Below are 12,950 nucleotides of genomic sequence, written 5' to 3' on the forward strand. Positions count from 1 at the left end.
TAAGAAGCATAATTAAAACCTGAGAAAAGAAAAGGGATAGTATGCCTATGTTCCCTAAATCAGTGGAACTAAATTCCTGCTTATGACCGCTCTCCTTAACATGCTGTCAATGTTTAGTTTTTATTTATATTCAGTAACCTAAAAACCCTAACATACTGTACATATATTGATTCTAATAGAAATAATAGATCATACCAAACCTAAAACATAAACTATGAAAGAGTGTAAGAATGGAGCTATTTTTGTCACCATACTTCTGTGCCTTATGTGTTTGTTTTGTACACACAAGATATATACCTGTCAGTGACTAATTTAGTAGTAAAGTAATGATAAGAATGATCGCCTCAAAGCACATATCCGTCAAAATAAATAACAACAATAACTAATAAATAACAATAAAATGTATGTATATAGTTGTTCATAGTTAGAAATTTGAGGTATTAAAACCAGGTTGGGTTCAGAGAGCCAAACTAATACTTTTTTCAGTAGAGTTCACCATTAAAAGCCTTTAGTTCTCTGATGATAGGTCTAAGTGACCTGTCATGAAATAATGGCAAGACTAAATTTGTTTCAAAGTCAAATGTATGCCAGGAAAAAAAACCCCAAACAATTTATCATTTCTCTGCAATACATGCCCCTTTTTCAGCTTCTATATGTAAGACGTTTAACTAGCCCTGCTTGCTGAACCAAGGTATAACATCTATATCTCACCCCCATCTCCCACTCCACAGGCAAACATTGATTTTGTTGCTAATGGAACAGTGCTACTGACTCCCCTGAGTCTGGCTGCACATTGCATAGTAAGGGCCATTTCAGACCCGTAGTAAGACGCACTGGTCTGCCACAGGCTGAACACTGGTCCCAAACTCTCCCAAGTAAATGGAAGAGTTTTGGACCCATTTCTGCATGTGGCTGACACGGCTGAGGATCAATGTGTGGTTTCCCAAAAGAAAATGTTGATTTTGGAAGTGTAGAAGATCTGTGTCATGGCCACAGTCGCATACAAGTCAGCCCAGCCACACAGCAGCAGTTGTTTGTGTGCCCAGAAGCTGTGAGCCATGCGGTTTGACACCATGGGTCCGAAAGAGCCCTTATGGTTACTTAGTCTGTAACTATTGAAGTCCTTTAAAAAAGAAAACAGAATCTGTTGTTATACACTTGCTGATTCAAAATCTTTTCTTATTTAGGATACATAAATTGCCCACTCATGCCTCAGAAGAACCTGTATTTTTTTTGTACTTGCAGAAAACAAAATGTTTTGTAGCAGTAAATAATACGCTCACCTCTTCCTCCCCAAATATTAACTAGACTAAGCACATAGTTCCCACAACAGACACAGAGGCTTTTACCTTGTGGGAGAATAATGCTATCTTTAATTGCAGTAGACATTAAGGAGGTTCGTAATAACATCAGCATTGTTCGAGTCTGATCTATCTCTATTCAAGGTGAAAGCTTGAAGTAAATGTAACGGTGAATAGAAGAGACACTGACAAGAGAATTCAACTTGTTATCAGGAATCTACAAAAAAGACACAACCTATAGAGTACAGCAAATAATCACAGAATTTTGAAGCAAAAAATGTATCTGCCAACCAAGATATGGCAGCCATGGATGAAAGAAAATAGGCATTGCTAGGCAGTGTGTAAGAGAATAGACTCTTCATTATAGAAGAAACTCTTAACCTTGGTAGTAACTCAACTAAGGGCTAAAACAGCAAAACGGCACAGTTTTAGTTTTATTACTTGGAGGTATTAGAATCTCAATGCTTTTCAAACCTTTTATAACTTTCTTAATATAAATTAATAAAATACATGTACATTGGTATTTTATTGGTTCTTGGATACAAAGTAACATACATGTATAGTGTTTGGTTTTTAATATACATAACAGTAATTCTCCCAGAGGGGCCCCATTTACTTTACCAAAACAGCATGAGACACATTTGTAGTGGTCTAGTAACAGCTCAGAATTGTGGAGAAACAATTATATGTTGATCAGTACAGAATGTTCTCTTCCCAACAGAAACCAAAGTTCAAAGGATGTTTATTTAAAGAGAACCTTGAATGAAACATCTCCACGTTACTTGTAAAAATTCAAAGTGCAAGCTATAACAAAAATATAACATTCAAAGGAAAATGTAGAAAGTATTCCTACCTTGTATTCTGGGCCCTTTATCATGATGTGGGTACAGATGACATTACAAGCAGCAGCATATTAGGATTCTCAACATTACCATAATCCAACAAAAAGGGCCAGTAACATCATCCTCTACACCAGGTTAGTGAGCCAGAATCAATTAAAGGGCCTAGGAATTTTTATATTTATTTTCAATTTCATTCATTTTATTTTTGAGGGTAAAGGATGCAATTTAAACACACTCAAATTTACCCCAATTTTTGTTATATTCAGTAATACTGGTTTTATAAGAAGATCCAGTTTTGTTACTAGGTGTAGCTGACAAACAGAATAACATCCTCATTCTGTTACAGTATCTCAGAGTCAATAAACATTAGAATATTTCTTGGCCCAGCAAACATAGGATTTGAAATTTATAGCTGCATGCGGTAATGAAGTAAGTAATCAATAAAATGCACTAAACTTTAGATAGTTATCTCCAGCAGGAAAATATTGTTGTTTTAGTATATAATTGATCTGTTCTCTAAAAATTTGCTGACGCTTGTAATACGTACAGGCACAGCTAGGCTGTTAAATCTAGATTTAAAGTCTTTGCTTATTTTTAATACACAGTACTACACATTTTATTGCATTGGAACCTCCAGCAGTGTGCTATTTTTTATTGAAGGCTGTTAAGTTTATCTAATAATATCCAAACTTTCCTGTTTTAGTCTGCATTTGTATAAAAAGTTATATCATCTAAATATTTTATATACAATAAAACTGTTACTTATTAATCCTATGCATTAGCCTGCACGGTGCATGCAATTGTAAGGCTATCATAGTTGAAGCACAAGCTCTAACCCAGCAGCTACAGCAGTTACTACACATAGAGCTAGACACTGGATGATGAATCAACTCTAATTACAACCACTTGTATGGAGGTCATAGTAACACAAAAAAACAACCCATATCTTAAAAAGAACTACACTGCTTAAAAATACTTTTAACAACAAAGTATATGTTACATGTCATAAAAACATAAATTAACCAAGACTGGAATAAAGGAACGAATACAAAGTATTTCTAGCTAACAAATCTTTTTACGAACATGCTCAATTTTTTTAAAACAATTAAAATTGTCCCCAGCAATAGCAGTCCACCAGTCAGTGGCATCAGGAAATAAAAAATAATTATTAACCTACTGATGTCATCATCTGATGTTGTCTTGTTCACAAGACAAAAATAATACAACACCAGATAAACAAAATCTGAACTGTGTGAACATGAATAAATATGTGTTGTGAGACCCTAATCTTTTAAATGTACATATAGTGTAAACAGTGCACTTGTATGATTGAAGAATAGTTGTATCCCCAGGTCCAAAAATGTGGAGCTGGGCTTGTGTTAAGAAAGTCTTTTAATTTATTTGGTTTATTTTGTGAAAATTTCATGTATAAAAAAGGGTATTTTTGTTGTTTTTGCACATTAAGTAGTCCTGGCATTTTGTGTCTTTGGACAAATAGTATGAACGACATTGACATTAGTATAGAGCATCGTCCAAACATTAATACACAGACATTGGGATTTTGCAGGCATAAATTATGAACCACTAAACTAAAATGTTCTTTTTATATCATTTATTGAAAACAGATTATCTAGAAACATTTTACACAGTTCCTGATTTAAAGATAACATATAATAAACACATAAATAGCACAATACAGTAATCAATACATTATAAATTTCCTAAAAACATTTTGTTCTGTGTTGGTCATAACCATTCTCCATGTTGTTAAATTCACATTAGGGATACCCTTACTCAACGCATTTCATTTCTATACAGAAAACTTCTTCAGGAGTTAGGGTAAACAGAAACTGAAAATCAATACAGAGGACATTTTTGAAATATTTTTTTATATTTACTTCCATTCGATTTATATATAAATGTCCACATTAACTAAAGTAACAAACATATACTCAATAGTGGTAGAGTCATTACTTGTTTTTGGATCCAGAGAGCAACCACAGCACCAATGGTATTTATCAAATAAATGCCTTATATTTTAAATTCAGTGGCCAGGGTAAATCATATCTAGAGGAATCGCTCATATGCAGCCGCCTGTGTTTCACTCCTCACATCACATAGCTCTCACCACAAAGATGCATCGTACCATAGAGCACCATACTGCAAGTTCTCTGATGACTCCATTGTTGTGCTGAGCTTTAAAGGACAAAAGTATGCTCTTGTTTAAAACGTAAAGTAACAGGAAAAAATGTTAGGACCTGTCACTTGAATTGATCGAGAGCTATTTGTAAAAAGCAATGTCTTAAAAAGTGTTTGTAAACATGTTGCACAGAATGAACTCCTATTGATGTTTACGTAAATGCCCTGATTTTCCCCTACACTTTTTACTCCTCAATTAGGCCCCAGTAAGAAGGGAAAATGCATCAAGGGAAGACGGGTGGAATAACTCTAGGATTTGATTGTGCAATAAAGTTTGCTAATTGAAAGTGGATACTGAGTGCAGTCTTGACACTGTTTAAATTTTTTAACCACTATAAACGGCATCACTAAGCACTTCAGCTAAAAATATGTGTGAAAAAATGGCAAGCATATTAGACTAAAAAAAGAACATTTTACATGTAATGATTTAATATTTTTCAGGTGCAAGAAATTAAAATACCCCAAGGAACTTCCCCAGATATCAATCATTTTCATATTTGTTAATGAAGCCCTATCAGTGATTCTACGATCGGTACACAGTGCAGTAAATCACACACCCGTCCATCTCCTAAAGGAAATTATCCTAGTGGATGACAACAGTGATGAAGGTAAGCATAATCTGACAACATCTGATTGTCAGGTATAAAAACCAATAATGTTGAAATGTAATGCTAGAATTTTAGATCTTGCTTAAAGGATTGCATTTACCTAAAATGTTAGAAATTTTGATTTAGAAGTCATATAGTGACAGAATATCATTTGACAGTAAGCAAACTAGAACCTGAACATTCTGTAATGAGAGCTGTATGTCTGATTTGACTTGACTATTTTTCTTCTAATTGTTTTGTGGTCTGAAACTGAAAATCTAGATTGCAAGGAGACATGTCATCAGCAGAAGTAGAATTTTTCTTCCTTTTCATTAGACACCTGTGCCCCAGATAGCAGAGAGTATAGCAAAAGAGTTACTTCATTATTTCTGTATGTCATAACAAATATTGCTTTCTTTTCCCCTGGTAATCTGAAAACCAGACCACTGGCAAACCAAATGAGGTAGCCTTCTAGAAAATTAGGCATTCCAAACCAGCCTACAATTGATGGATTCCTATAAATTCGACTAGGGTCAATAAGCCTTGAGGAGAAACAGAGGTTTGCAATTAGTGATTAGTGATTTTTTTTTAGTGAAAAAAGGCTTGAAAAAGAAAATACATGTGTGAAGAATAATTATCCAGTCGTGAAAAAAAAAGGAAAAAATCTGTGTGTTACATTCACCCTTTATTATATAAACAAAAATATTTATATTTATATTTTTTTTAGTTTTCTTGCATATGAATGGGTATTCCTTGAAAAGTAATTCTTTACTAAATATTACAAACTGCTAGGTCAGTCTGATTTCTTTTTTTTTTTGTGTGTGTGGGACAACACTCATCTTCAGTGCATAATTATTAATGTTTATTTAAAATCCTTTGTAAGGAAATTTACACCAGAAAATACCAGCAAAAACAACATGTGGCATATATATATATATATATATATATATATATATATATATATATATATATATAAAATATATATATATATATATATATATATATATCCTGAAGCTGAACTCCATGAAGGATAAAAAATGGTCTTTGCAGTGTTCAGGGGAAGCAAAATATGCTGCTGTATTTACCCTTTTCCTTGCTGTCTCAAGCTTTCTCCCAGTGGCATGACCAGTGCCCTGACGTCAGTTCTCTTTGCTACCCCTCAATTTGACATTTAATGAAAGTTACATGCTGCCTGTCCTTCATCAAATACTGGATGGCAGATAGGTACCTGAAATTCCAACTGGACTTAACTAAGCAACTTCCCCCCTTCATTTTAACTGTAAGTAACACTGTAATGTACTCAAATTGCAACCACAATGTCGTAGTGTGACTTTTGACTTTGCACACTCACCTTCACTCTCCACATCTAGAATACTAGGTCACACCATTTCCACCTGACCATCATCAGCAAAATACAAAGTCCTAGTACATGCTTTCATCATCTCTTGCCTCAACCACTGCATCCTTTTTTCTGGTATTTCACTAACTAGGAGGGTTCGGGTGCAGAATGCCATAAGCAACCAGTACTGCACATTGTTTCACTCCTAAGACAGTCTCTGTATCCAAAATTTGCTCAATTTGAAGACATCAACATGACAAACTCTAAACTGTCTTCTTGTTCAAGCTCTTTCTTACTCCCAAATTGGTGTCAAGCGCAACCAGCTTTAAATAGAGAAGCAACACTCAAGAAGTAAACGAGCAAGCAAGATCTAATTTTATGTAAATGAGCTAGGCCTTCCCTAGGCGGTCACTGCATAGACCCCAAGACAGGTCCAACTGTGCTGACATGTTCTTCTGGCTGACATGTTCTTCTGTTCTTCTTCTTCTTTGTACTCTCTTGGGTGTTTTGCAATTTTTCTGAACATTGCAAGGTCTGCCTTTGGGGTGAACCTTTTGGGACGTCTACTACTGGGAAAATTGGCAACTGTCTTTTTCACTTGTGAATAATCTTAAGGCCATTTCAGATGCACAGTGAGCTGCAGAGTTCTGCCATGGGCACAACCATGGTCCCATTACTCGAATGGGAATGGATGGGAAACAATTGGCAGATGACAATGAGGATCCCAAGAGACAATTTGCATTTGACCTGGTTTCTACTTAAAGTGTCAGTTTGCTAGTTCTGGCCATAGCAGCATTTTGACATGCTCCTAGGAGCTGCCAACTGTGTGGTTTTCCACCATGGATTTTACACGCTAAAAGCGGTAATCCCAAGTCACACTCCAGGTCGCTAAAAACATTAAAAAAAAAAAACACTTACCTTGTTCCGTTGGCATCCCTCGGCACCCTGCTGGTCCCTGCAGGTCTTTGGGACACATCTTCTTCCTTCGACCTTCAACCGGCGACTGCAGCGACGTTATCTGGGGTTTACCAGGGACGTCAGTGCATGTGTTGGTGCGGGCAGGAGGAACAGCAGGAAAATTCAAATAATTTTGTATTGGATTCAATACAAACTAACTCGATTTCAATACAAAGAAATCTTTATATAATATATATATAATTTTAATAAATTATTAATATTATATAATAATATTATTATTACATATTAATATATATATATATATATAGATATATATATATATTTTTTTTTTTATACATGGTACTGTACATTTATATTACATGTTTTACTATTTTTTTTATTTTTTTTATAGGCCTACAATGTAAAATAAATTTCCATGCAAAAAATTGTAACACTTTTTGCGTGAAAATACAGACAGAATTAGAACACTAGGGGGTTATTAAGTAGGAGAATTGATTTGGGCATTTTGCAATATTTGCAGTATTTGTCTGTTCATATAGTACTTTACACTGATAAATGTTTTCTTCTGTTTTTAAAGTTTTGGGATCAGTTATGTCTACATAAAAGTAAAAATTATATAAGAAATAATCACAAAAAACAGAAGAATAGACAGCTCACCAGCCCTAGGGCAAACAGTACAATTGCAAACTGTCATTAGGCACAGTCCAGGGAAGGAAAAAAATCAAGAGAAAAAGTATTCCTAAATATTAATATTTTGCTTTTATTGCCCATTTGTTTTTTAACATGTATAATAGGAAGTTAAAGCTTGTATTTAAACTGATATAAGGACTACATCGTTCATTGTACCTATTTCTTCATCCAATGGTTTTAATGGCACTGAATATGTGACCAGCCACATGAGTAATTTTATTTCTGTCACAGCTGACAGGCATATGAGCACATCTGATCTGACACATGAAGGCAAGAAAGTGAAATATTACACAGTGATTTTTCATTACTGTAAATTTAATGAGGATCAATAAAGGGTAAATGATGTCTAATACAAAACCACCAATGCGTTGCACAGAACATGCAAACAGCTTGAGTGTAAAATGCTTCGCAGAAGGTTGTGGCAAAGACTGGGAAAATACAAAGATTTTAGTGCAATGGTTGGAGGAGAATTTTTCTTATAAATCATATAATATGACCAAATTAAGTAACAATACATTTTTTTCTGATTGGAGATTATTATAATAATAATCTATAATAATTTTTAATCATAATAATTACATTATTATGATTAAAAATTTATTTTTTATGAGTTTAACAAGAAAATCACCTTTATAGCATTACTTTTTACATGGAGGAAAATAAATACCCACTTTTCTAGTACATGATTTACAGAGCTTCTTTTCCTGACAAAGAATTCGTAATTTTGCAGCCAATCATTTGGTTCTTGAGCTTCTGTAATGCTACACCAGATATTAGTAATTTCCCTAAATACCAGAGGTGTGCTAGCTGACAATAAAAAATGCTTTGGAAGGCAAACAGTAAACCAATATGTGTATTTTGCTGTTTGCTTTGAGTTCCACTTTTTTGTCAAAATGTAGCAAATGTATATAGTTCCTTTTTTTCAGTTCTCTTTTTTCTTTATGGTAATGATATTTGTAACTAGTGTACATGTTAAAATAAGAAATTATTGAGCTTTTTCATAACATATTGAAATCCCACTTATCATTAGAACCCATTGATTTATGTGATAGAATCCAAATCTCTTACAGAAGGGCAACAAGGAAATCCTCTATCCAGACTAAAAAATGTCAGAACCATTGTAAAGCACTGCAAAGTAGGAAGCTGAACATACATATGTATTAATCAAACATAACTGCATTAACACACATTGATTTGTATAATATGTGTGTGACTCTGATGTTTTATGTTAGTATTATTATTAATAATATTAATAATAAACAGGATTGCAAATGACAGACAGATACAGACAGTGACACAGGAGGAAGAGAGGACCCTGCCCCAAAGAGCTTACAATCTAAAAAGTAGGGGAAGTATCACACAATTGGAGGGGGGATTCAGAATGGTAGGAAGTAGTAAGGGTTTTAGGGGGCATGGGTTTTGAGTGCTCTTTTTAAGAAGCAGAAAGTAGGAGCAAGCTGAACAGGACAGGAAAGACCATTACAGAGAGTCAGGGCAGGTTTACAAAAATCTTGCAGTGACAAGGTTATAAATGAGGAAGTTATTAATAGGTCATTGGAGGAGCGAAGAGAGCAGCTTGAGTATTTTTCTACCAGCTCATAAAGGTAAGTGGGACAAGAACTGTTGAGCAATTTGAAGGCAAAGCACAAGGGCTTGAATTCTAAAGTGCAATGGAATCCAATGAAGAGAACTACAAAGAGATGCAGCAAAAGAGAAGTGGTGGGAAGGATGGATAAGTCTGGCTGCAGCATTAATAATAGATTATAGAGGAGAGAGTATTTTCAGATCCAAAAACAACGCAACCCTTAAGTATATTTTATTTACTTATTCCAACAATTGCACCACACAGGCACCTTCAGGTGTTGGCATGTCAGGTCTCTCCTCAAAGGAAGCATCCTTGGTGCCAAGATTTCTTAGCTGCTCTAAAATATTATTATTATTAAACAGTGTATATAGCGCCAACATAATATGCAGCGCTGTAATATGTTACATCTGAACTGTTGAAATACCATTACATCCTGAATTAATTGCTCAGGATATGAGCTACACCCATTTTACTTACCTAGACCTCACCATTTGCCCATTGCTATGATGGTCAGGTTTAATGTCCAATAGTGAGTCTTAGAAGACAGAAATGTGCAGAACAAAGTCTGGGTACACACATGCAATAATTGTTGTTAAAAAGGATCTTTCACGATACTTTCCAACGACAAATGACTGCAAACGATGCATGAAGGAGTGCTGTACATACAGCTTTGTTATGCTGTATGGAGGGGGGGGGGGAAACTACAGAGCAGCACCCCGCTGCGCACTCTCCCCCTTCATTTCCATTACGATCATTCATCATCCATCTTTTGTGGATCTGCTAAGACCGTCGTTCGGACGATGGACGACGGGCGCTGTACACACGCCAGATTTTCATACGATATCGGCCCTGAGCCGATTATCAGACAAGAACCATTGCAAGTGTGTACGTAGCCTAAGTATAAATCCAATTATTAGAATAAGTGTATTTCAGAACACATGGACATGATGAATATTTGGAGTTTTTTATACTAAAGATGAACCTTATGTGTTACAACACAGAACAGTATGAACAAGAAATCAGATTTTTGTTTTACCTGAGATCTACTTTAATATAAAGAAGGATCACAGATCATTACATATATTGTTTAGATGAAACATTTAGCAGTGATAATATGTAGACCAAGCACTCAGGGGTCAATACTTTCACTGCAGATGCCCACATTTGCCTAAGATTCATGGATTTTTTTAAGCCAATTTGAAAATGTGTAATACTTGAGAAAACAACTTTATTATTTTCTTCCATTAGAGTTTTGTAAGACATTTATATAAGGTAAATTGGGTTATTATTGGTTGTTTCCTACATATTTTTTCTTTTCATTTTTTTAAAGAATATTTGTATTGTTATATAAGTAATTCCACATTAGAGTCAACCTGAAGATGTTTTGCAGATGTCCAACAAGCTGTTATTGTGTGGAGGCTTTTTTAAGGTTCATAAAAACAATTTAAATGCATTGCATGTCCTAGCAAATTACGTGAAAGAGTGTTTGCAACTCTAAAGTGCTTTCACTAGTGCCTCTTGATTGCTAGTTATTTTGTCAGTTAGGTGCCACAGGCTAATAGCTGTGAACATGATTTCAACTGTTTTGTTTTTCAAAATACATAAATTATGGCAACAAAATGTGTAAAATCAAAGCAGCCTTAGAGAGGAACAAAATTTCTGTAAATGTGTGATAGAATTATATTGCTTTTATCAACAATTGCAAAAGCCTTCTAATTACATAGGGGCACAGCATAGACAAAATAAAACTTTTAGAAAACAGACCTAAATTTGGTGGTAATTACAAGTTCTTTATCATCATTTGGGTTAGTAAAGCATAATTCTGGAGGGAGAGGAGGGAATAAATGGAAGTGACTGCAGCTTGTGGTCTTAAAGCAGCACTAATGTAAAACAAAAAAACTAACAAGACACGCTTTTTATTGCAGAAGAGACAATGTTTCTTCTGCAAAAAATGAAACATAGCTGACTGATTGCAATTTTTTATTTGCAGTGGCTTCATAGTGGGTGCCTTCATCTTCATCTCCCTCTTCCAAGTGTCACCTTGGTTGGCCAGGCTGAGCATGAACACGGATGCATGAAAAATAAAATTGTTAACAGTTCTGTCCCTTCTGCAATAAAAATCCTACCTGCTTGCAAAGCTAGAATATGAAACCTTAGTTCTGCTTTACCTGCAATCCTTCAAAAAATGCGTTGATGGTTATTCCATAAAAATGTCACTTATATATTATATCGTGGGAGATTGGTTCAACTGCAAAGAGGTATTCTAGACGTTTGTTCAATTTCAGGGTGCTCTGCCCACTTTTATGCAAAAAAAATAAAAAAAAAAACACAGCAAAATCCAGGATTTTTCATATAGGGCATCAATGTAATTCACAGCACAAACACCAAATTTAGCTTCCTGGACACTGATTCCTTCCAGAACACTCCAGGCCTGGATCCCAAATAGGTGGTTGCAATTCTGCAGAAACATAATTACCAATGACCTTATCCAGGCCTTTTAATCCCTTTTCTAGGAAAGATTGAGATTTTTTATGCCCAATACCCCCTGAATGTGCCATGATAGGTTTTTTTTCTGTTTACTACAATATTTATATTTATATAGAAGAGAAGAGGTGACCTCATTTACAGTTCATAATGTTGAGTCCTTTTTTGCAGAAAAATGTAAAACAATATTTGTAACTTCAGAAAGATATATATTATTTTCAGAGTTTTTGTCCAGTGAACCTGTCATTGTTCTATGTGTTACTTTGTGTCTGGTTTGGTTTCTAGATGATTGCCAGTGACAGCAAACGCTAAGGGATCTGCAATGCTAGTGCCTCATTCACATTCCCCCTTGACATTTGTAATAATTATGGCAGATATGTAGCTTGAAGACACACAACACAACAGCTTCTAGGGAAGAAAAGCATGGTAGACACAGATATATGTCACCAGTAGCCTGCTAACATTTGATTAATAAACAGAAAGAACAAATAACTTTTATGATCGTTGTCTGTTATTTGCACGTATATCTTTTGACTGCATACAAAATGAGTTCATATAAGGTAACTTGGCTCTTCCATCTTGAAATGCACGGCTGTCAATCATTATATACCAGAATACCTCGCTGCTGACCCTTCTGTCCAGTGCCGATGAGTGGAAAACACATGGTTAAGAAAAGCAGTTTTACAGCTGCTTTTGAGATCACAAAAATTGCAGCTCGAAGTTAAGTAGGAGAACTTCTGCAAAGAGCTGCAACTACGTGTGTTTGATTTCAATCTCCATAGTAATTATAAATTTGTTTTACCAAAGGTAGATTTACGCCAGAAGCAATGCATTTAATACGTTATACAATATAATCACTTTTTATTTTTTAATAAAGAGGAAATTCCTATTTGGAAGAGAATGCTTTCGATATTTACTCTGGTAACCAGCACATGTGTATAATAGAGGGCAAAGAGCCATTTGTCCAAACTCCAGAAGCCTGACCCATGGCAGATCAAGGACATG

At 34.9% G+C, this 12,950-nt stretch overlaps 1 protein-coding gene across 1 annotated transcript in view; it reads left to right on the forward strand.

Annotated features, from left to right (window-relative positions):
• GALNT17 (polypeptide N-acetylgalactosaminyltransferase 17) overlaps window positions 1-12,950 on the forward strand; it is a 168,971-nt gene that overhangs the window by 54,847 nt on the left and 101,174 nt on the right. The window contains exon 3 of the mRNA XM_072415930.1: window positions 4,784-4,950. Within this exon, the coding sequence (XP_072272031.1) occupies window positions 4,784-4,950 (167 nt within the window). The remainder of the gene's footprint in view (window positions 1-4,783; window positions 4,951-12,950) is intronic.

This window comes from Pyxicephalus adspersus, chromosome 1, assembly GCF_032062135.1.
Source record: "Pyxicephalus adspersus chromosome 1, UCB_Pads_2.0, whole genome shotgun sequence".
Classification (NCBI taxonomy): domain Eukaryota; kingdom Metazoa; phylum Chordata; class Amphibia; order Anura; family Pyxicephalidae; genus Pyxicephalus; species Pyxicephalus adspersus.